General features: G+C 33.9%; 1 protein-coding gene across 3 annotated transcripts in view; it reads right to left on the reverse strand.

Moving 5' to 3' along the window:
• The window catches only part of cadm2.L (cell adhesion molecule 2 L homeolog), an 891984-nt gene that overhangs the window by 56832 nt on the left and 808460 nt on the right, over positions 1-26692 (reverse strand). For 2 of the 3 annotated variants that reach the window (XM_018245992.2, XM_041581599.1), the window contains one exon: positions 14115-14228. The exons of the other annotated variant lie outside the window; for it this stretch is intronic. In XM_018245992.2, coding sequence (XP_018101481.2) covers positions 14115-14228 — 114 coding nt within the window. The remainder of the gene's footprint in view (positions 1-14114; positions 14229-26692) is intronic. 3 annotated transcript variants of the gene reach the window in all.

The raw sequence follows: 26692 nt of genomic DNA on the forward strand, positions 1-26692 counted from the left end.
GACTGGTGGATAATGTCTCTGAAAACACATAGCAACGTCTGTAGGCTGATATGTGGACTAAAAACCTGCTGAAAAATCCTTTTGCCTAAGTAGCTGATTTCTGTGCCCTTGACAATCAACAATATAGAAGCTATGTGTACTTTTATTGTAAATCGCAGTATGGTAAAAAATGTTGTCGAAATACATAAAATCATTTCTCTTTTCCTCATCTCCAGTGTGACATATATGCTGAATTTGTGTTGTGGTTACATAGCAAATAAATAGTAAGAGCACGGTAATAGTTTTATCTTCAATTATTGGGATTCAAAACATAGAAGGGTGATTACTATTATCCAGGTATGGGATTTGTTATCTAGAAACCCTTTATCCAGCAAGCTTAGAATTATGGGAAGCCCAGCTACCATAGACTCCATTGTAATCAAATAATTCCTATTTTTAAAATTGATTTCTTTTTCTTGTACTTGTGTCGTGTAATTAATTTTAAGTAGACTCATAATGTATCGAGATATAAATCACTTTAAAATCCCTTATTTGGAAACCCCAGGTCCAATACCTGTCCAGTTACCACATTTACTGTATATAATTCACTTGTGACCTATGAGTGCTATAGGGAAGGAACCTTGTTATTGTACAGTCATTCCTTTTCTCATTTTTACTGCACCTAAAGAATCTTCTTTTTCAAAACATTTCAGGTTGCTAGGATATAGTTGATACAGTACATGCTCTTTGAGCAGTAGGATTGTGGTATATTCAAATCGCTCTATTTGACATGTGTTTTTTGTTGCATTCATACAATGCAGAGACAGGTGGACAAAAGGAGAAACACATTTTCCAAAGAATGAGCATCAAGAGCTATTTCAATAGTGGGAAAAACACAGTGCTCCAGAATAAATTGTAAATGACTCACCGAGTAGAAAATGTGGTCCGGGTGCACCAGCCCCGACCCCCAGATTTAGGGAGTGTAAAAGGAATGTGAAGAAAAAGCAGGGCTGACCGGCACTCAGACGGATCCACAGGACCAGAGAGAATAACTTAAAAAAATGTTTTTATTTATACAAAGCTAAAACATGTATATCTGCATCTCCTTCCGCCCTACGTGGGCACTTAGTCATGGGCCCATTTGAGTGCCGGTCGGCCCTGTTTTTTCTTCACATTCCCAGCATCAAGAGCTAGCCTGGGTCTTATATTGCATGAATGTGCATGGTGCTTAGAGCCCATCTCATCTGTCAGATCATTTTGGATGACATCTGTACCAGCCCCAGGTGGCGGCATGTTTTATTTAAGCACACTAAGGGGCGGATTTATCAAGGGTCGAATTGAAAATTCAAATCTCAAATTAGAATTTTCTGGGTTTTTTTGGTCAAAACTGTCAAATTCGACTAGGGAGTTATTAAAATTCGATTAGAGTTTTTTTAAAAAAAATTTCATTTGATTTTTTAGATTTATTATACTCTGGCCCTTTAAGAACTCAAATTCGACTATTCGCCATTTTGCCGAATTGCTGTTTAAGCCAATGGGAGCTGTCCAGGGATCAATGTGGAGTTTTTTGCAGCCTTCCTAACATTCAAGTTTTTATTCTATTTAATTTGATTTGAGTTAGATTCGAGTTTTCAGGTCAATTTAATTCACCCGAGTTTAAAAAATTAGATTTTTATAATAAATTTCGATTGATATTGAGTTAATGGGAGTTTATGGGAGTTTTACAAGGCTCACATGAATTTGAAATTTGACCCTTGATAAATGTGCCTCTAACACTAGATAAATGTTCATTTGCAACCTCAAAGGTAGCAAAACAAAATAAAAAACCCTTAGTTTATGAATTTACAGAATGCATAATCCATATTGTTAAACATTATATATGCATAAAATGCTACATTGAGTTTACTTATTTTTTCCGAATCCATTGATTCCTATAGGACGCACAATGTGCCACAGGGAATCCCATAACTAACAGATTCTATTGAAAATAATCCCTCAAAAGTGTTTGAGATCCAGAGAGAGATACAAATCTTGTCAATGAAGTCCCTCAACCCCCCCAAAAAACTGTTTTTTGGTTTATGTAAGTAAATGAAATACTGAGCAACTTTCCAAGGTACAATGGTTTTAAAATATAAATGTAATTACATTTAAAAGCAGAGTTTGATTATCCTTTTCTGTCCTCTGAGTCTGACTCTTAAGCTAATTTTCTTGGTCTTTATTCAGCAACAGTGTTTTAGGATTCATAGTCAGAAGTGGAGAGAATATAAATAGAGAGATATATCATGCTTTCAGTAGCAATTACATTTTCAAATAACACGTAAACCCCTGACATTTTAACTAATGGATATTGGAAAGTTCCTTAGAATTATATGGGGTTCCCATTAAAGTCAATATAATACACAATATTATATTGTGTAGAGAAGGCCAATGACATGAAAATGTGTGTCTGAAGCTCTGCCTTTGGCTGTTGACGGGATGCAGTGAAAAACAAGAAGCAACAGCTACAAGGTTATATTCGGATGTTCCTGATTTTATATATATATATATATATATATATATATATATATATATATATATATATATATATATATATATATATATATATATATATATATATATATTGATTATTATATATATATATATATATATTGATTATTATATATATATTGATTTGTTAATATGTGTTTTGAATGCTTTGAATAACATTCTGGGGCACATTTACTTAGCTTGAGTGAAGGATTAGAATAAAAGATACTTCGAATTTCGAAGTTTTTTTTGGCTACTTCGACCATCGAATTGACTACTTCGACCTTCGACTACGACTTCAGTCGACTATTCGAACATTCGATAGTTGAAGTACTGTCTCTTTACCGAGCACCAATGTTAGCCTATGGGGAAGGTCCCCATAGGCTTTCCAACCAATTTCTGATTGAAGGGAAATCGTTCTATCGATGGATTAAAATGCTTCAAATTGTTCGATTCGAAGGATTTAATCGTTCGATCGAACGATTATTCCTTCGATCATTTGAGCTAAATCCTTCAACTTCAATATTCGAAGTCGAAGGATTTAACTTCGAGGGTTCGAATATCGAGGGTTAACTAACCCTCGATATTCGACCAATAGTAAATGTGCCTCTCTGTGTTATAGTGTATTAGAGCTCAGCCTGTTAATACTGAAATGTTAATGGCATTCAGTTAATACAATTAAAGGTAATGGGAGGATTTGCAGTTTGGTAAAGTTTTGTCGCGTGAAATTCGTGAAATGGCGAAAAAATGTTTTATTTTTTTCGGGCGAATTCGCCGCAAATTCGCGGCTGGTGAATAAATTCGCCCATCAATAGTTGCCTCTAAACTATTTTTTCCTTGTGGGCTGCTCTGTGATGTTGGCAAAGCCACAGAAATTTGGTCGTTTTAAGCAACTGAAAATTCACTGGTTTGATTTGCTGAGATTTAGGTGTATCACAACCTACTAAAAATATTAAAGGGTATGGGTAATCCATATACTTGATGCATATTATAAAGAGGTCTTTACATTGTAGCTATTTGTGCAATAAGCACATTTTTTTTCTTCATTGGAATTATATGATGTTAAAGAAGTGCAACTTATTTTCAAATAACAGATACAAGGTACAGTACATGAAACAGTACTCCTAAATTATTCAGCACTTGCTCCTCACAGACAAAAACATAAAGACAGTTAAATTTAGGTCTCATTTGTCTAGTAATGAGATGGGAACAAAGTGCTGAAGTAAGGAACATCAGAAAACTATTCAGTAGTCAAGACTAAAAGAATAAATCATATACATATGATATATACTGTATATATATATTTGAAATATAAAAATGTAAATGTTTTGTATGATCCAAATCATACTTTTCTGTACTGCGTCATATCATATAGCAGGTTGAGAAAAAATACAATACAATCAATCCAAAGGTCATCTTTTTTGTCTAGATAAAACATCTAATCTGAGTAGATGTTTTTAATTCCTCTGGAAGGATCTACCAGTGAATAAAGCATCATAGAGTTTATTGCATGGTCTCCTTATATATATTTATAAACACTTGTTTATTTATATATCTCCCCTTAAGTGCTTTTTCTGTACTGTAAACATCCCCATCTTGGGCAGTCTTTTTTTTTTTCATAACCCTTATCAACCTGGCAGTCTAGTGGTGCGGCGGGGACATGGGGATGCTGCAGCCTCTTCCCTAAGAGTTGGCACACACATCCGTGACCGCATTCATCCTGTTGGTTTTGGCACGCACGTCATTTTGTTTGGTGCCCCCACTTCTGACGTCATAGTGCTTAGTCCATTCTCCCTTGCCCAACGTAGGTCTACTTTAAAAAGTTTCTGGGTGCACTTCTTTGCTCCTTGACCTTTGCCTGTCCTTGTTTTTGGTAAGGTATTGAGTTAGGGACTCCTTCAGTTTGGAGATAAAGGAAACTTTACCCCAAAAATGAATACTTAAGCAACATATCATTCATATCATATTAAGTGGCATAACAATGACTCTTACCAAACTGTAAAATATATAAAAGTAAATATTGCCCTTTTACATCTCTTGCCTTGAACCACCATTTTGTGATGGTCTGTGTGCTGCCTCAGAGATCACCTGACCAGAAATACTGCAGCTCTAACTGTAACAGGAAGAAGTGTGGAAGTAAAAGACAAAAAAGACAGAAAAGATAAGTCATTGTTCTGTTTTAAAATGTATTTAGATTAAAGTGAACTAACAAGTACATTTTGCTGAGTATATTAGCCAGTTCTGATTTGCATAAAGTCGCTTATGTTCTTGTCTGTTCATTAAACAGGTTTTTACAGTATTGTACTTTTATTTTACTTTCATTCACTTGCTTGCTGCTATCACTTGAGAATGATACATTAAGGCACAGATTCACATGCTATTGTACACCATTGCTATTTCTAACAGTATATCTTAATCATATTACATGCGTGCTTTTAGAATTGCTTCCCCCCTTAAGCCAGAATATCAAATGGACAATCATGTAGAATCATTGCTTTAAACAAGCTCAACAGAGGGAAAATGTGTAGCGCACAGATGGAAATAGGAAAGAGAAAAATGCTTCTGCATATGTTATGCAAATGAAATTGGGTGCTATGCAAAGAGGGACTTATAGCAATAAATGTGTGCTGCCTGAACACAGATTGGGTTTGTGAAGGAGTGTACAGTATGTGGGCTGTGTGTAGATTAGGAAATGGTGTGAAATTTCATGCAGCAGAAGATACAGTAGGAGAACTGTTGGAGTCATATAAGCTTAGGACAGATATCTCTTAAAATCACTGTACACAATGTGCCTCTGGATAAAAAAAATGTCATTGAATGTCAAGCAGCAAAAATGACGATAAGAGAAAGGCATTCTCCTGCTACTTAGCATCTGTTATTGGAAAAATGGGTACATCTTTTCAGGAAAGACATATTTATCCTGCAAAGTCCACCTGAGGGCTTTTGTGACCCAGAAGATTGGTCAGGCAGACTATATACTTCATCCCAAATAAAATGGAATAAAATGTACAGTCCCCTTTGTCTATAAACACTGAAATCATTATTTCCCCCATTCATTGATTGAAAACTCATGGAATTAATTTTTCTGTATAAACCTGATAATTGAAACATATGTTATGCCCAGTGTGTAGGTAGCGGGGAATCCGATGTGAACTCTTTGTGCTATGAAATATACTGTAACAGACTTTTGACCAGCTAAATATGATTCTTTCATAAGATTTGATCCCATTTAGTTTGATGGATATAGAAAGAGTGATGAACACTGTATTAAGTAATGTCTTAGACCCTAAAAACTCTTGAAAAATGACTCTCTCCCCTGATATACTGCTACCATCTGTGACCCATCTCTGACACTTGTCAAATCAAAAAAACACTCTTCACATATGTTGAATATGGAATATAGATGCTATCATCAGTAGATGGCTGATTTACAGCTATGTTAGATTCCCTGTCCCCAGTATGAATAATGAGCATTTAAGAATACAGCATAATGGAAGAAACATTGTTTCTTCTTATCTCCTATCGACTGATTAAGAGCTGCAGTTTGGAATTGTGAAGACCTTTACTATACTGTTCTTAAACATGCAACTGATTTGTATAAAGGGGTTATTTAAATGTTTCATAACAGTCTACTTGAAAGGTAATTGGATAAGTGGCTTTTAAGTGAACTAGGAAAAGTAAAAATATAACTTTAATATAAATGCATACAGTTGTGTAATTTGAATGGATTATATTTACATCATAATGATAATTAGTGATGGGTGAATAAATTTGCCTGGCACAAATTAGCGACAAATATACTTGTTTCACCGCCGGCAAATAAATTTGCAAATCTCCCGCGGAAATTCGCTGTTGAAAATTCGCCGGCGTCAATTTGTGATTTTCACAATTTTTTGTGTGAAAATTTCAGATTTTCAAGATTTTTTCGTGAAAACCTTCAAATTTCACGATTTTTTTGTGAAATCCTTCAAATTTCACAATTTAGTAGTGAGAACCTTCAAATTTCACAATTTTTGAGTGAAAACATCTGAATTTCACGATTATTTCATGAAAATGTTCTAATTTCACAATTTTTTCAATTTTTTTCGCAAATTTTACTGGGAAACTTGAGAAATTTTCTCATCACTAATGATAATTCATAGCATGTAACTCATCAGAAGTATGTACTGATACAATTCCTTCCTAAAAAGAAAAACAAACTGTGCTACTTTTGTAGTTAATGGGCAAGCTCTATTTTTTAAAATTTCAAGTTGCTTGAATGCTGAATGTACAATGTGTGTTACCTCTGCATTAAAAAATATCAAAGAGTATCCCCAGTTTAGAGAGGCATTAGCAACAAGCACGTATGACCATCTCTAATGAAGAGTATCAATGCAAAGACTAATAAGCTAATTAAAGAGTTAGGACGTGATGTGAATGCTTGATGCTTGATCCATGTATTATTTTTTTAATACAAAACACACAAACATGTTGTGTTGGCTACAGTATGTGACCTTTTTCAAGAGCTTTCATCCACAAGTTTGATTCATAGAGATAACATTTGGAAGTCCGAGTCTGTGTCACCTAAACACACATCACTAAATAAAGGATTGAACTTACTCTTGAAATGTTTGTTGAGCATAATTAATAATTCTGTAATGTGTATGTTACACAATGTATAATGCCACAAAGTGAACCACCATGTTCAAAATGGCACACATAAAAAAGTAATTTATTTAAAGTAAAACATATCAAAACTGAACAAGCCTTATATGTTCCATGCTTAAAGGGGGCTTAGTTATAGGCCTCCCTTCAGCTGAAGGTCTGGGGCCTAACCATTTTGGTGAGTTTAACCACTTGATAATACAGTATGATCAGGAATATTGGAACTATTAATATTTATGTTGTATAATGTGTATATTAGTTAAGAAATCCAATTGTTGTTAGATCTCTATTAATGTACAACGATTGAATTAAAATCTGGACAATGCAATTAGTGCACAGTGAAACCTATAAAATCATAAAGAGTATTCCCACATAAACTAGCAGGGTTAATCTAGTATCATATTCTATACTCAAATTCATCCCTTACTCCACTGGGATTGGTTATCATTTTTTACTCATTCTGATACATATCACATATCCATGCCAGATATACTGTTACTTGTGTGTACCTCCCCACACAGAAGGGACAGGTGCATAGCAATCCCTACCCACCTCTTGTCCACCTACTCTCTGCCCCTCCGCATTCCCTGCCAGCCCATTCCCACTGGCCCATTCCTTTGCCTCCCTGCGTCCTCCCTCCCCAGCCACTCGCCTAACTATCAGTGGGGACTCCGGGAAAGGAGGATGCAGGGAGGCAAGAGAATGGGCTGGCGGGGAAGAGAGTAGGCGGTTAGGGGGGAAGAATGTTTTCTCTAGTGACCCTAACAAGAGTCCGTATATGGTTCATTGACTCTGAAAAGTGTCACCTAATAAAAAAGAATGGAGCAATTTCACCTTTCTGGTGCCGGTTGGCTACTTGAGGGATTTATAGAAGTAATGTTTGCAAATGATAATTACCATAAAATGGAAAACATGAAACCCCATATATGCAACAATGACAGCTGCTAATCTGCATTAGAAAGCTTAGTTTAATACTTTTTCCTTTTGTTTCAGTCGAAATATTTCTTTAGAGCTTAAGTAATAATAAATGTATTTCTATTTCAAAGCCTCTGATACCATAAGGTTGCATTTCAATAAGAACAAGGATAAATGTCTCCTATCCCACACAAAGAAATTCTGCAAGAACTTGCCAAGTCTACCTTCCTTGAAGATGAGGTATCAATAACTCATTCACTTTAAGATGCTGCAGAGGTTTCTCTTGAAAGACAACTGCTTGGAAAATCTGATACAAAACGTTCTCTCGGGACCAAAATGTGACAACGCTTTATTATTTCCTGGTGCTGATGTGTTCCCCACTGTAGACTTTAAGTATTAATCTGAGGAGATATGTTGGTCTCCCTTTGTTCCAGTACATGTATTCTATAATTAATGCATGTAGAGTTCACTTATGTATTATACATCATCCTATATGTGTTTCTACTTAACTGTTAACTGAACTGTTTGTTGTCTTACACTGTATATATATATATATATATATATATATACCGCAGATTATTAGCAAAAACCTCTAATATGCATTCCGCAGAATAAAATGGATTGCAGATAATGAAATAAATACCTATATTAGATACTGTTTATCAAATACCCAGAGCTGCTCATACTGTTTACAAGTGACAGTCATCCATCAACAGCTATGACAGTCTTTTTGAGACTTCATAAATTATATAGAGCCTGTCCTGTCATATCACTCTGTCTACAGCTGCCAGACTGCCTTAACCAACAAACCAGATGAATGACCAAAAGAAAAGTAAATCTGATAAATATATAATTGTCAATTCAAGAAAAACAACACAAATATAAGCATCTTTTCTTGCGCCATACTGAATGTAAGAAATCTGCTCATATTCCCAAATAAGCAAGCTCAATTAAAAATAAACATTTAAATGAATATAAATTAAAAAGAGTAGGTAAATAATTGTTTATATAAATATTCTTTGTAACTAAAATTGCCTAGTTTTGGATTCACTATTGTGACAAATAAAATGTAATTATGTATTGTGACCCAGTGACAAATGTTGTATACATTACATTTTACATTCAATGTAAAATTAACTCCTTCTGTTTTAATCATAGATTAATTAATTTTTCAACAGAAGTCTATTTCACTAAAAAAGATTGTTTTTGTTAACAAGATTAAGAATACCAGTGAAAAGAAACAATACTTTTTTAATATTTTTCTCATTTCTGTATAATAACCCATTCTCATTTTCTTTAACATATTTTTTCCCACATCCATATTTACAACATTTAATTTACTTCCAGGTTTGTGGTTATTGCCCATCTCTGAAGGCCATTTTTTTTTTCGAAAGGGGGCATGGGTTGACAATTATCTACCATGTTGCAAAGCACTGAACAGTTTCATAAGTCAAAGCTATTTTTTCCTTGCTCTACCATTGAGACAGAATTGTCAACTGAAAATGTTTATGATTCATACAAGTAATTTTGCTTTGGTTACCTTAATGGCTGTACAATGCTCTTCCATGCACTGTAATTATTTTAACTTCTACAAAAGATCCTAACATTTTCAATTTTAAGAAAATAGCTTCTGCTACAATACCAGAAAATAAATAGAGAGGTCACAATTTTATTTTGGCTTCAAAGACGCAAAACCTCACTTTTTTTTTTTTTCTAAAATGAATGGCATTCGGTGCATGTCACCTGAACATATGTATGCGGGTCTAATAAAAGGGCAGCCAAGTATGGAGGTTTACTTTGAAAGCAGCAAGTAAGTTGCAGGTAAAACCTAGTCCCTTTGTAAAATGTATAATGAAGCAATAGAATTCTTAATGAATCAGATAAAATTGGGCATAGGACTGGCCAGATATGGGATGGCTTTGGCGTGGTTGGCCAGCTTAAATATATTGCAATATATGGACAAACAATCCCTGTTTTGTTTAAAGGGTAAGGCATTTTTTAGTAGCAGTATGCACAAAATGTCGCTGTCTTAAATATATTGATAATGGGTTGAGTGCAGAGGACTCTTGTGTTTGACTATATATATATATATATATATATATATATATATATATATATATATATATATATATATATATATATATATATATATATATATATAGTTGTACAAACTTAAGTGGAGCACTAGACCCATCCGTGACTTAGTGCATTTGTGTGGTCAAATAAAGTATATCTCCAAAAAAGTCCAGACACCAAGGGGCAGATTTATCAAGGGTCGAATTTTGAATTTGAAAAACTTCGAAATTTGAATTCAAAAAGACCAACCAAATTTGAATCAAAGGTTTTTTTGGCTGAATAGGTCTGTTTTCGATTGAATTCAAATCGTGTGATTCGAAGTTTCCGAAAAAAAACTTTGATTTTTCATAGTCCACCAATTGACTCCAAATAGGTTCTCGGAGGTCCCCCATAGGTTAACAGCAATTTGTCAGGATTTAGATGGCAGAGACAGTACATGATAAATTCTGCAATTCGGATTTTCAAATTTGGACTATTCCCTAGTCGAAGTATACAAAAATGAGCTCAAATTAGAATTTTTTTATTCCAATTTTCACTTCTGCCCCCAAGTGTATGTGAAAAAAATAAACTTTATCAATTAAGGCAAACACATGTTTCAGAGCTTCCACCCCTTTCTCAAGCATCATAATCATCAATGACATCAGTTGCTTATAAGAGTAATAAACACACCCATCATTAACCTATGTATCAATTTAACTTGATCCCAATTATACAATAAACAAGTTCCATATTTGTTACATTATCTCCTGAACTCTATCATTCAAACATATAGTTCAAATTATTTAGATCATGCATTTCTCAGATTATAAAACGCAAATCTCAAATTGCTGGGTGTATAAACAACTAAAATCTCAACCTTAACTCCCATACTGGTTTATCATATATATTCAACATAGAAGGTTCCTAAATGAAGACATGCAGGTCATATTCCCTAGGCTAAAGTGTCTGCAAAGTACAATATATATATATATATATATATATATATATATATATATATATATATATATATATATATATATATATATATATATATATATATATATATATATATATATATACATACATTAATCCATCCAAACATATATATCTACAGTATGTATATATATATATATATATATATATATATATATATGTATATATGTGTGTATATGTGTATATATGTGTGTGTATATATATATATATATATATATATATATATATATATATATATATGTCAAAAAGCCAGGCAAGTGTCACAACAGGAATCAGAATCAAAATTATAGATAGCTACAGCTCAGAAGGACCAGGAACAGAATCCTTTAACGGGCAATGAACTGCAAACTAAAAAACCCTTTCATTATGTTTGAAATTTGCGCCATTGTGCACTGACGTCACACGCCAGCGTGAATGCACCTATAAAGGAAGCCGATGCTCGCCGCGCGCGCCCTAAGGAAATCTGTCAGCCGTCCCTCCACTAGACCACCACGGTATGTTACAATATATATATATATATATATATATATATATATATATATATATATATATATATATATATATATATATATATATATATATATATATTAAGGAAAGACTTAATATGAACAGTAAGAATGTTTTTCAACTCATTAACATCTTTCTTAAGGACTGTCCCAAAACTACACCGCATACTCAAGGTGAGGCCTTACCAGGAATATATAGATATAATCATACTTTCATTATTTGAGTTAATTCCCTTTTTTATACAAGACAGCATTTTTTTTTCTACCTGCTGCCTGATGCTGCCTAGAGTTATACAGTCTGGTATTCACAAATATCCACAAATACTTATCAAATAAAGATACCCCCCAAGACACTACCATTCACCATATAACTACCATTTGCTATATGTTATTTCTACCTGAGTGCATTTATCAACAATGAACTTCAGTTGCCAGTTTGCTGCCAAGTTCTCCAATTTTGTCAGATATGTCATAGACTATACTGACAATACCAACTTTAAGGTCATTAAAGGGGACCCGTCACCCAAAACAATTATTCAAAATCCTATTTTATCACATTAGTCAAGCAAAATGAACTTTAATTCTACTATATAAATTATTTGAATCTTGTTTCCATCAGTCTGGGGATTTATAATTATAGCAAGCAGGTAGGAGCCATTTTGTGTGCACTGCCATTTTGTGGGCACTGTTATTAAGGCAAGCCTTGGATCATCGCAGAATCTTGTTTGTGCACCAGAATGGGGGACCTGATGTCCATCCCCATGCCCTGGCTACACAATTAAATGGTGAAGAGAACGGGGGGGGGGGGAATGTGGGGAGAGCAGTGACATCTAGGAAGTGCTGAATGGAAAGTGAATGTAATTGTCTGCCCCGCCTCTATGCTTAGGCATAGAGGAGGGGCAGATAATATTTGATTGACAGCTGAGATTTTTAAATGAGTTTACAATAGCTATGAATGCTTTAATAAAAAATAGAATTTGGATTTCATGTTTAATTTAAAAAGGGCTTTTATTATACAGCTTTTTGTGTCTGGGTGACAGGTCCACTTTAATACTTAAAAGCAAAGGACCATTTTTAATTAAAATGTATTTTTTAATCTCCACAAAGGGAGTAAGGCATATAGGAATAAATAAATATTACTTTGTTTAAGTGTTTTTTAAACATAAACATTTGAAACACAGTGAATGTGAATGCATTGTAAATAAATAATATGCCCAGTGAACTGTTGGCCATAGGAAATAAATAATATATGAATATAAAATGAAAAACAATTTTGTTTCCTCTAAAACTTCAACAGACTCAATGTTCACCTTATAGTCCACCCCAAACTATTATGCTTAATATTTTATAACTATTAAAGAAGGAATGAAGTTATTGTGAACCATCTGTTTCTTAAATTTCTGGTGTCCAAAATACTTCTTACTTCACACTTCTCAAAAGCTATTCATATATTCCTTTATTATTTTAGAACCTGGTGTGTCTTGTTTTGAGATTATATTTTGGTCCTAGCATAAGCCTGGAAGGTTATCTCAATTTATATTTATAACAACTGCTTGTTTTTGTTTTCAAATTCATTTTATTGTTGTCTGTGTGTGTGTGTTTCTGTGTTGTACAAATTTCCATCAACAACATTAAATATAACAGGGTTTATACCATCTAATAGTTAAGATAATTGCTTGAACTGAAATATTACGAAAAAAACTTTTGCTCAATAGTTGAAGGGAACATGCCATTACATAATATTAATGCCTTTCTATTTAATAAAAATGAAAGCAGTGATTTTGCTGCAAATTATTTTATTTGTTTAAGTTCATTGGTTCTATTTGCCCTTTTGTTCATCTTTTCTTAGGTTCCAGAAGAGTAAGTGAAACAAAAAGCACCATCTAAAAAACATTATTGCTTTTCCCAGTCTTAAAGCACGTTCCAAGGCAAAAATATAAAGACAAATGAGTATATGAATAAAGTGACTGGACAGATGTTTTTCACAAATAAATTGGGCAAATCTTGAGAAACTAGGCATGTTATATATCTAAAAATTATTCATTATAAGCTTTGCCATAATAGAATTAAAGAAGTTTTAATGTTTTAAAAATTCTGGAAAAGCACCATGTTTTTTTTCCATTAAACCCAAATTGGAAATGAACTAAATATGTATGTTCTGTTCACACCTAATATTCAGAGTCTCCTCCCACCCGCCCCTCTTGAATTAAGCACTGCCTAATGCAGAGGTCTGCAGATATTTGAACAATGCTCCATGAAGTGGCCAAAGTGTTAAAAAAAATTGATTTTTTTTTTTTGCATATTGAACACTGCGTGCCCTAAAGTCTTTTCATGAAAGAGGAATATTTTATCAGTGATAAATTCTAAACCAACATTGACCTGGTGTTGTTTGAAGTAACATATAAACAATATTGGGCTTTTAACTTTCCCTTAATCATTCACAGCTAGGTTCCTTGTGCAAAATATGTTCCAAAGTTACAAAAATGTATACTTTACCTTTGGTGCTGAAGGCAGATTTTGTTGTGCGGGTTGACATGGCTACAGTGGTTTTGACTGTTGCGGAGGTGAAAAAGGGGATGATTGTGGTTGAAAATAAAGGTTTTGGAACATCTGGTCAATGGGAAAACATAAAAAGAGACATGAAACATAAAGACAAGGTCATATCATATGAAAACAAAACATAAATGAAAATAAATTATATAACAATGATTTTGGTTTGGTTAATGTGGACATAAGAGCTCAGACATGCTTAAAGGGAATGTTCAACTTAAAATGACTTTTCAAAATGATGCCCACCGTGATATTCTAAGATACTTAACAGTTGGTCTTTTTGGAGACTGTGGAATTTAAACTATGTTGATTTGAAGGACAGGTTGGAAAAGAAATCGGAGAGAATAGAAAAGAAAATAATTAGAAATAAAAAATAACATTTACAAAATAAGGAAACTGTCTCAGAATACCTTGTTATTTAAACATTAAAGGGTCATGATTATCATACTTTTTAACACTGTCATGCAGTATATTACATGTATTGTAAGAATCAGAGGGGTGTTTCCATTTTTTTAAGTATAACCAAAAAAGTTTTAAATAGCAGAAATGCAAAGTTTTTGCCTTTTGCTATTAACTTGTTAAACATATATTTACTGATGAAGCTCTATTTATTGTTCCTATAAGGAGTTTTAAGGGTTGGCAGGTATTTTTGTGCTATTCTTAGTGCACACTCCATGTCTACATTAATAGTCTATTAAATAGAGTTTACAGCACTAATAGGAAGTAATACTCTAAAGTACAGTTATTTAAAGTATTTTATTAAACAAAGTATTGATTTATTGCAAACACCTGACAATCTATTACATGAAGGAAACTATATGACAAACTTAACAGTAGGGCTATAAAAGATAATAGTATAGCTTTATTTTTAAGTTGCACATTACCTTTAAAACAGATTCAGTAACTTGGTAACACATGGAATTAAACCACTCTCCCTGATTATACTTAATAGCCGAGTAGTGGAATTACCAAAGCATAAATTCCTTGGTATATAAATATATCTGATTCCACACATAATATTTAATGCCATTTGAGAGATTGGATTTAATTGACAAGAACCAAGCTTTCATCCATGCCATTTACAATGAATTCTACAGTGGAGATCAAATGTGAATAAAATGTCATGCTGGGAAGAAGGAAACAAACAGGAAAATAAACACATGCTAAGAGGAATGAAAATTATATGCTAAAATGAATGTTTCACCTGTAATGCCTTCTTCAGGTAAATACAGAAGTATTTGCTACAAATGACAGAATTCGTCAGCATTTTATAGAGTAGCTTGCGTGACCCTTTGCCGTTATAGGTGACAAGCATTCAGACTTATTAGGAATTCAAATATTCTCAAGTAAAAGCAATAGATGTCCTGATAAAAAAAAACAGGGCTAGTAGTAGAGGATTTTTATATATTAAAATATTTAAAATCATTTTATTGCACTTACTAGGCTTATTTTGAAACAAAAATCTTTTGATTAAATTGTCAATTTACAAATTGAATCATAAATTCCTTAATTCCTCTTTTATTACAATTCTACATTATTTGTCTTATTCATCAACATAAATGGATCTAGGCATTGTAAATCCTTGCGTTTAATCCTGGAGTCAAAGTTTTGACACAAGAGGCACAGGAATACTAATAACATGGTCCATAATTTATCTTTGTCAGCCAATGCACAATGACCCATTATATAGTGAGTTTCATTATCTTGACTGCATTAGACCAGATAACTGCAGTTTGATTTCTATGGGCTATTGGTTGGTGCTTTTACTGTGTTGCACATAATTATGTACAAAAACCCGACATGGACATGGACTTGTCCATCGTCATAAGGATCCAATTAATACAGGTGATAAACTTAGACTAGCTATACTTTACCAAAAATGTTGCCCTTAGTTTCTCTTGGCTATTGGATGAACATTAGAACGCTGATTATTGACTTATAGAATACTGCAAGGATGTCATATAGCCAATTAATCTAGGTATAACACAGTGACCTGTTGAAAGTGCAACCTCCCTTTAATACAGCAAAAAACTAGCATTTGTATTGACAATTCTTAAAAACATTCATATATATATATATTGTATGTTGACATTGTAAAAAATCATTCTCTCCCTGAACAGTGGGCTTTCGACTATATACAGTATTTTTATTAAATGATACAGTATTTTTATATAGTAAAGTAATGTCTTCTTGCCATGACTAACATGGAAACTAAGGATACACTTAAGATGCTTTTTTTTTTAGAATATAATGCCTTAGAGCTCATGATGAATAGTTGACATTGCATAACAGTGCTGGTATCTCTCACGGAAAACTGTAGCTAGGGAAATGAAGTCTCACTCATTGAAAATGTAGAAAAAGCATAAGTAACTTCACTCTAGTAATATAGTAAAATCTGAATACAACTACAACAAATACAACAAGCTCATTTATGCTAGTGATACAATGTCCACCATGTCTGAAGCACGTGGAGCAGCAACAGGTTGGCCTCCACTCGAACATATCACCAATCTATGATCTTCAGACACCGTTTATGCAATTAAGACCTACTGTTTAATATAATACATTTAGCATGATATCAACGTTAAGTCATTTAACCCACAGCTAGCAAGGGTGAAGAATATTTAATCTATGCAATAGCAAGTCTATGGATGCAAGTAATTGCTACCCCTGAAATCAATTGCATTTAGTTTCACATGTGCTATAACCAACAAAATTATTATTATTAACATGTATTTTTATAGCGCCAACATATTGTGCAACGCTGTAAAATGAATGTGTTTGTACAAAGAAATCACATGAAGTACATACATATAACATATAGAGTTACATACACAACAACCAGTACCAGTACAAAAGGTGAGAAAGGCCCTCTGCAAAAGAGTTTATAATCTAAAGGGGAAGGGAATGAGACAAAAGTTACAGGAGTGGGCAAAATTAAAAATAAGCAGGTGAGAGATGTAGCATATTGTATTGCATAAAATGCATATATACATGGTGTCTGACCAATTCAATTGACTGAGGTAATGACGTATTTACAAATCTTTTTCTCTTGTTGAAAATGAATATCAGACCTATGACATTTTTCCCAAAGTTTGAGAACAGTAGAGCAAGACAGGCTGGACTGCAGCCTCAGTTCTATTTACATTTATGGAATAGTTTGAAGCTCTAATCCTCTGGTTTACCATTTCTAACAAAGGTACTTCACAGTGACTGCACAAATACATTGCTTTACAGCAGCAGTTTGAGAGCCATTGCATGGTTACTAATCTATTGTTTGCTCCCAAAGATATGGATGAATAAAGCAAATCGTTCAGCCACTTTTGGTTTATATATACAAGGAGTAACATGAACAATTCATTTATTAGTGGGGATACATTCAAGGTGGACCATGAAGTTGCTGCATGAATGACTGGGTACAAGAGTCACACAATCAAACACAGAAAGCACACATCTGAAGCATGGAATATTATTGTTTAATATATCTTGGTGAATCTAAAGCACACAGGTGGTAGACAAAGAAACTCTCTTTTACAAGATCCTTCTTAAAAATCAAAAACTTCTTAATACACTAGTATAGTTATTGAACTTATGGCTTGCATATTTAGTCTGTCTTTATATACAGTATAAAAAAAAACAAATCATGCAAGAAAGTTACTGTGTATTTATTCTTTTGGTCAAATCTTTAGATCTTTGCAAACAGCCCATGTTAACGCAACACAATGAACTTATGCATATAAATATTCACTAAATATTTCTGGTTTGCAAGAGGTTAAACAAAAAGTATTTCAGCTGCACCAACATGCTTACCATGAATGAGAAATGTAAACTTAAAATTGTTTATTAGGATGAAACCAGGTTATAAATGATTTCTGACAGCAGCTAAACCTCTTTGTTAAAGGGGCTATTTATCAAAGGTTGAGTTGTGTTTTCCATAAAAAATTCAAAATGTTTCAAGATTTATTATACCCCGATCCTGGAAATACACCATCTAAAACCTGTCAAGGTCATGTAGGAGTCAATGGCAGAGGTCCTTTGAACCATTCGAAGATGTTAATAGCCTTCATGATGTTCAAGTTTTTTTCAGTGGGTTTCACTAGAAAACTCGATAAATTCAAGCAATTCTAATTTTATTAATTTGATATATTTTAGAATGGCTAGTTTTTTTTATACTATGAATAGTGATGGCCGACTTTATTCGGCAGGCATGGATTCAAGGCAAATTTCCACATTTCACTGCCTGCAAATGTTTTCGACACAATTTGCCGCTGTAAAAAAAGATTTGTTGTGCGTCAAAATTGGCATGTGCATAAAAATTGTCGCAAGTCAAAACTATTTGGCTTCATCAAACTTATATTGATGCCCATTGACTTCAATGCGTTTTGCAAATCTTGTGATGTTTCGCCGATCACTAATTATGAAGGTATTTGTTATAAAAATGGTTCCAAATAAAAGTAATATTTTACTGATAACTGAGAATGACTACCGAGAATGACTGCTCTGTGCATTAACACTGAGATAATGTTCTAGAAAGTGAATTAAGGAAAATTAGTTGCTCTAAAACTACAAGCTTTTAATAACCCTTATCAGATTTGTAACTGTCCATAACATCTCTTTATCAAAGTAATTGTTAAAGTGGTTTGGAAGAAGGGAAGTCAGGGTGACACATTTTATTAAAAAGTGTTATCAATTTCAAAAGGAATAAATTAACATATGTGAGACTTTGACATGTTCAAAATAATTCATTTCAAGGTTTATGATGCGTATTGCATACAGAATCTTGTAGGCAAAACACATTATATGTATATCACTGCAGATGGAATTGTATTACTTGACTGAGGCCACAAGCAAATTACATGATTTCTGAATAAAGCACATTCGTTTTCATAGGAACTATTAACTAAGGCCTGAACATAACTTTGTAGGTTAATTGACCTAAAACTAGAATAGTACTGACCCATTTATATACCAAATGTTACAATTTTCTTGTCAAGAACCGTAGAGTCAAACAGTTTGTCAATGGAAAAAGTCATATGACAGTAGCCTCAATGCAGGGCCACCCTTTGGAGCAGTGGTTCCCAAATTGTGGAACTGAGCAATGGCAAGAAGGATGTAGCTGGAATGCTAGTTAAGTAATGTTTTTGGGAAAATGCCAATTTGCTATTCTAGATATACTTTAAAACTAAGCTTAAAAGTTAATGAGGACTAAAAACTCATTTTTCTCTCTTAAACGTGCTTGGAAATTTGGTTGAATAGCTGATAATTTCCTGGATCTGTAGCCTTGTAATCGTAATGGGTCACTGTCCAAAGGTTTGACTTTAAGCGTGGGCTTTAACTAGTGATGGGCGAATAAATTTGACAGGCATGGATTCCCAGCAAATCTCCGTGTTTCAGTATGAGTTCCTAATGTAAAATTCCATAGAATGAGCTATGTATCCTGTCAGACTATTCAGAAAGACTCATGGGTATTAATCGGATAATTGGATATTTTAAAAAGGTCCAATATACAAGGAAATGTAAAAGACAAAGCAAAGCAACAACCCCACCTTACTTACCAGAAATCGAGAATCTCTGTTTGTTTCCCTGTAGAGCAGCCGGTGACTGTGCAGAGTTTTGTATCTGCAGACCCAGGACAGTGTGCATATTCTGATTATTAATCAGTCTTGATGTATCGGATTTATTGACACAAATTATTTGACTTGTTCTGTTTTGATAATTTATGACAATCCCTAATCTTAGTCTGCCAACTGCAGCTCAGACCACACTGAACATGTGCATGGTCTTGGTCTTGCAAAGATGGTTTAACATATTTACAACATGATGACCCCCTGCAGCCAACTGTAAAACCATAAATCATTTGTTTTATTAGGATTCTGGTGCAGTAAGTTCATGTTTATGTTTAATATAGAAAATACAGCATTTCTAGCAGTGTTCTACTTTAGATTTTAGTTCCCCTTTAATAGACAAATTATATAGACAAATTATGGACCCAGAATGTTATCCTTCTTGCCTGGGAATTGAAAAGTCCCTCATATGGTCATTAAGTAAGGATTAAGTAAGGATTTTCATAATTAACGTAACTAAATTCAATTCTACCCAAAGCACTGTCTATATATATATATATATATATATATATATATATATATATATATATATATATATATATATATATATATATATATATATATATATATATATATATATATATATATATATAGTGTTATAGATATTCGGAGGCATGAAGCAATTTAATATATGAAAATAAATGGTGAAAATTGATTTTGCTATATAGGAGAAATAAACTGCGCACATCAGTGAATCCTATTTTTAAGTCTCCATTCATCTAACTCAAAACTTAAGTAACAAAAAACTAAGTTTTAATTGTGTTGTATTATTACAATCTGCTTTTAGCACTATTTCCCTGTGTTACAGATGGAGTGTGGGTTATTGTAAACTACAGATGGGTACATTAATATCCCACTTCCTAACAAGTTTTGGTGAGAACTTCTATTAAAATATAGTTCAGAAACTCTTATTTTTCTATGTTATTTCAGTAAATAAATCATGAAATGATTAAATGAACCCTTAGAGGAAAGAATGACCAATTCAATTGCACCCCATTCGGTATTCACTGATTCCCACCACACAAAAATAAACCTTAACTTTAATGATGTTTAGTAAAATAATAGTCCAAAGTAACAATGAAGGTTAAAAATACAATTAGGAAGGAATTCTGTTTGTGCTTTGTCATGAAGTACAACCCAGGTATTTGAGGATTGACAATTATCAGTATTCACCAAACTATGTATGAAGAATTCTCTCCAGGACTAACTAAAGCCCTTATTAGTACCGGTGCAGTCAGTGCAGACCATACGATATTACCCGCCATCTCCCCCAGGAGTATATAGGTTGGTGAAATCATAGAAGGGTTATTGTATGTAAAAATTCCGATCCCTTGCCTAATGAAACTAAGACATTAGCATCCTCTCGTCTACCCCTAATTGCCAATTCTGCAGTGGCTGCTATGGGGTACAGGCTTTTTGCATCCTCGGGGTATAAATGTCAGGGGCCTTATGGCTCCAAGAACAGAGAAGTTCGGACCAAGGAGGAAGCTGAAGAGTCAAGTCCAAGTTTCCAGTCACCAATAGGGATCAGGAGAAATCATAGTCAAAATCTAGGCAGTGGTTAAATAGGCAGGCAGCAAGGATCAGAAACAAAGGTACAGGCAAGGTCAAAAGTCCAGGAATCCAATTAGAATTAATTAAGGAGCACCCAGGAATACAAGCAGCAATTCCAATATTCCTATCGGGCATTGAACCCGTGACCCGGCGCTCTGTTATTTTAAAATTTCGCCTAGCGCGACGTGATGATGTCAGTTCACGGTTCTGGGCACCACCATCTTGGATGGGGAGCACTCCGTTACAGAGCGATCCTGACAATAATAAATCTCAAAACATTTGAGTTTTTTCCCACTAAAAATTCAGATTTTATAGTAAAAACAACTCAAATTTTCAGATTCAGACTTTAATAATTAACCCCCTTAGTGTCCATTTCCTCAGCTATTCTACAAATGACATAACATACAGATTGTCAATATCTAACTGTATGCTTAATTACTAAAAAAAAAAATTAACTAATTAAAAATGATCACATATCATAATATACTTAAACTACACGCATGCCATTGTGCACCATATTAGTGCAATACAATTACAAAAGCAGGTTGGCATACAGTATGTAGATAAGATAACTCTGGCTGTACCCATAGATAATCTTACATTTGTTATATTTTTAGATGAATAATGATAATACTTAGGGTCCAAGTGTAAATCAGTCAGCTGAATAAATGCATTACTTTTTTCAAAACACATTCAAGGTAGAAAAGAATTAACATGATTCACAGTCATGGTAGTTTCAAGTACAGAACATACTTTGTATTTTTATATTAAAATACAATTGTAGATTCTTTACTGTGACCTTTGAACATTGAACCATGATGAGCCTTTTACTAGTGAACAGAATGTTATAAGTTATCAACTAAATGTGTCATAACTAAGGGGCTGATTTATTATTAATATGTATTTTTATTACTGAGCGGTAATGATGGGTAGATTTAGCAAGCTATTTTCTTACTGTAATTTGTTCCTACATGAAAAGGAGAGTTTCTGAATCTCCCTCATTAACTTGCATAGCTCTAATTGTAATGCAATGCTCATTTATATCCTGGGTCTTAAAGGAAAACTACTGCTTCACAAAGAAGTATGCTGTAAATGTGCTAATTTATTTTATGAATTTATTTAATATGTCTCCTTAACTTTTTTCCTGCAGATTCACAGCACACTCTCTTCTGAATTTAATAATCTAAAGTCCACTAGCATTAGCTTTTTTGACACTCAAAAGATGACTTCTGTCCTGTAGACATATTTGAAGGTCTGGATTATTGCTGCTCTAATTCTGTTGAATCTCTGGGCCGATAATTTCAGTGTTTATAAAATAAATTTTTTTAGCCATAACAATTTTAGTTTTCCTTTAAAGGGGACCTGTCACCCATATGTATAAAGCTGTATAATAAAAGTCCTCTTCAAATTAAACATGAAACCCAAATTATTATTTGCTCTTAAAATATCCACTGTATCTGTAACAAAGTTATTGAAAATCTCAGCTGTCAATCATATAATGCCTACCCCATCTTTAAACCTCAGGCATAGAGGTGGGGCAAGCAATTACTTTACCTTTCCATTATTTGCTTCCTAGATGTCCCTGCACTCCTCACATTCCCCTTCCTCCTCAACATCTAATTGTATAGCCACTGCATGGGCATGGGCATGGTCATCAGATCCCATTTTCTGGCACATAAACTTTTTGGGATGATTCAAAGCTTGCCTTGTCCACTTAATGGCTGCTGCCAGCTTGCTATGATTGGGAATTCCAAGACTGAAGGAAACAAGATTTAAATAATTTATATAGTGTAAGTAAAGTATATTTTGCTTGTCCAACCCAGTAGAATAAAATTTTAAATTATTTGTTAGGGTGACAGGTACCCTTTAACAATTTGATAGTAGAAGAAAGTGTCACCACCTAGTATAGAACATAAATCCGTCAGACACATTCTAATTCATTGATATAGATCTGCTTTGTGTAAATTTGAATTGCTGGGAATTTTCTGGATTCCATAGTTTGAAATTTTGTATATCGTCTCCCTACTTACATTTTTACAGGAGTTAATACAAATGTTATTGGGCTGCATTTGGAGAGACATAATGTGCAAAACATTCTTCAAAACATGAATAAGTTGAATATATACAAATATACTTCAGCTTTTTTTGGCCACAGTTGTATGTGTCATATAAATATGTGTGTTAATTAGTTTGGTGTGCGGCCTTCATACTTTTATAGATTTAAGTTCAACACCAGCCAGCATACTATTTGCATATTCCTGGCCAAGGATGAGTATACTTGCCACCGGGCTAGACTGTTACTAGGCAGCATGTCGCTCCACATGGCTGCTTTTCTGTTCCTTTCTCTCTCGCCGTGCTTTTGTCTGTTTATCTTTTTGAGTGAAACAGCTTATAAAAGAAGATGCTCAAAAGCAGTACAGCAGAAGAATGAAATTGTCAGCATGAAATACAATCCATTACAGATCACCAGGTGTAATTCCATTTGGAAAGAAAGATCATTTTTAGAGCTTGCTACTGTTAACCCTTCTTTGTGTTGGCTCCCTCCTCACCACTATATCCTCCCACCCACCACCACAATCACAAACTCGCACACACATGCACACACTGCACTAATGTATTGCTAAGAACAGTTCTGGGGAAGATATTTTTAAGGTTGATATTAAAAATTGAAGTTTATTTATATGAGCAAAATATTTTTTTTAAAATGTATGGATAGAATGTTTACATTTTCACCCTTTGACATTGTTGATGCTGCTGAGATTTAATTCCAACCCCCCCTAACAATGTAATGTGGAACAGGTATCAGCTATAAACCAACACCATTCTTTATATTTAACTGTAAACTTATTTCTTTTACTGCATCCCAAAATTTTTTAGTGGGGGACTTCTGATTAAATTAACTTTTAATAGGCCATTAAACCCCATTTGACTTTCTTTACTTTGCCACTAGATTTATATGATGTCATCTCCTTATATTCTATTTTATGGTATTGGGGGTTGGAGTGATAGCTAAGGTAACTATATAATAAAATGTTATGATTGCATGGCTCATCAGGAAGGTGCCATGGGTAGTGATGGGAGAATAAATTTCACATTTCCTCGCCGGCGAATAATTTCACAAAACTGCCGTGAAAATTCTCAGGTGAAAAATCTGCCACGTTGAAAAACTTTGCCCGCGCTTCAGAATAGTCACACACATAAACATTAAACAAAGAACGTGTGCTAGTGTTGCCACCTGTTTGGTTTTGACCCGGACATTCCGATTTTTGGAAGGGCTGTCCAAGTCAAACCCAGACAGATGGCAACCCTAGTATGGATGGTAAGATTACTGAGTAGATCTTGTGATATTGTTGCACATTAAGAGCAATAAATAATTTTGGCAAACTTTTATTAAAATAATAAAATATGCGTGGGTAGAACCAACAAGGCCCGGGTCGCATGGTAATACCAAGGTAGCATGAAACGTAAGTTGGGGGACACAGTGACTTTTTATTTTGGAAATCTTCATATCATATAATGCCGAGAGTCACTTGCCATTTAATGTTCTGGATCTCAATGCCTAATTCTGGTGGAGTATTATTAAAATAATAGATTAAACCTAGGCAGAAGAAGGAAGCTCCAGAGCAAGATATTTATGAGCCGGTGGCGAAATTTGCCGCAAATTTGTGACAGGCAAATTTATTCGCCCATCACTAGATACAACCAAGGTAGCATGAAATGTAACTTGGGGTAGATGGTGCCATTTTATTTTAGAGGTCCTTGTATTATTTAATGCTTTGTGTCATGCCATGTAATGTGAATTTCAATGCCATTTAATCCGTGGGGGGAATTATGTATAATGCTGGAGGACCATTTTATTCTTGTGTCCACTGTCTAATTTTATGGTGCAGATTAAACAGAGAATGCATGCCAATATATTGAGTAAAACAACAAAAGTGCTCTTAAAAAGTGTGGGTGGCCAATAAAAATGTTTTGTACCCTCACCAAGTCAAATTGTCCTACTAAAGGTTTGCAGGCTATTTAAGACATAATAGAAATGCATTTCTGAATGCATATTAAAAGCAAGAGACTAATATTGATGGTTGGACCTTTGCATAGGGGCTAGAGGGAAACATGCACAATATTGTGCAAACCATAATGGAAGCATAGATCAGTTTCCGGTGGGGTGCGAGCAGCACTGAAAATACAAAATCTACTGTTTAATGGTTAAATCTAAAGATCAGCTTGTCATATATAGACCTAACCGTTATGCACAATATTGCAGAACCCTTGTCAAGCTGTCATAAGTGAGAGTAAAAAAAGATAATTTTCCATAATAAACTTTACCACTTCTTTAACAGAGGTTGTGGGAGAAAGAGCAAGTACATTATAAGGGGTTTGTTAGTGAGTGTTCCATATAATGAAAAAGGAAGCACCTCAGCTCATAATGCAGTTAGCAAAGGCTGCACCATTAGGCTACAGCTAATAAGATTTTAATTAGTTAGAAATTGACTGATGTATAGGAAAAACCACATTGAGGATAAAGAAAGCATTTCATTCATTGTGCATCATGATCATTTCATGTTATAGATAATATGCACCAAATAGAAGAGGTGTTATTTTGTGTCTTGAGGACATTATTGACACGGAGATTATTAAGAATGTCCCCTAGGGTATACTTTTCGGCGTATTGGGTATATGAAAACAGAATATACAAATGCCATGATTAAATTATTTTCATCAATATGAACAATGCATGGTAATGTAAAATATATGGAAGTGGCCAAGGTAGCATGCCACAAACAAAGCAGGTAGTTATTGCCTATTTACAGGACTGAATGTAACTAGCACAGTAACTTTACACATTAAATACCATTATGGCTTCTAATGGCATTGTGTGCCAAAAACAGCATAAAATTAATATAATCCAATTTGATGCTAATTAAAAATACACTGAATCAACGATTTTGTATTAACAAATCTTATTCATTATAGCTTCATCTTGGCCCAAAGAGGTGGATGGGAGTAATAACATAGTTACATAGTTAGTTACATAGTTAAATCGGGTTAAAAAAATACAAAGTCCATTAAGTTCAACCCCTCCAAATGAAAACCCAGCATCCATACACACACCCCTCCATACTTCCACATAAATTATATATACCCATATCTATACTAACTATAGAAATCATCCAAGCCATTCTTCCTAAACTTCCAGATGGCACAGGCAAAATTTCAGAAAAAATGACATTGAAAGACCTTCCGTTAATCTTAGAGCCTACATCCTTGAACTCACTCTTTAAGGTCTTCCATCTACCATTTATTTTGTCATTAGTACCGATATATACTAAGACAGTTGGGTCATGC

This window comes from Xenopus laevis, chromosome 2L (genome assembly GCF_017654675.1).
Source record: "Xenopus laevis strain J_2021 chromosome 2L, Xenopus_laevis_v10.1, whole genome shotgun sequence".
Lineage (NCBI taxonomy): Eukaryota > Metazoa > Chordata > Amphibia > Anura > Pipidae > Xenopus > Xenopus laevis.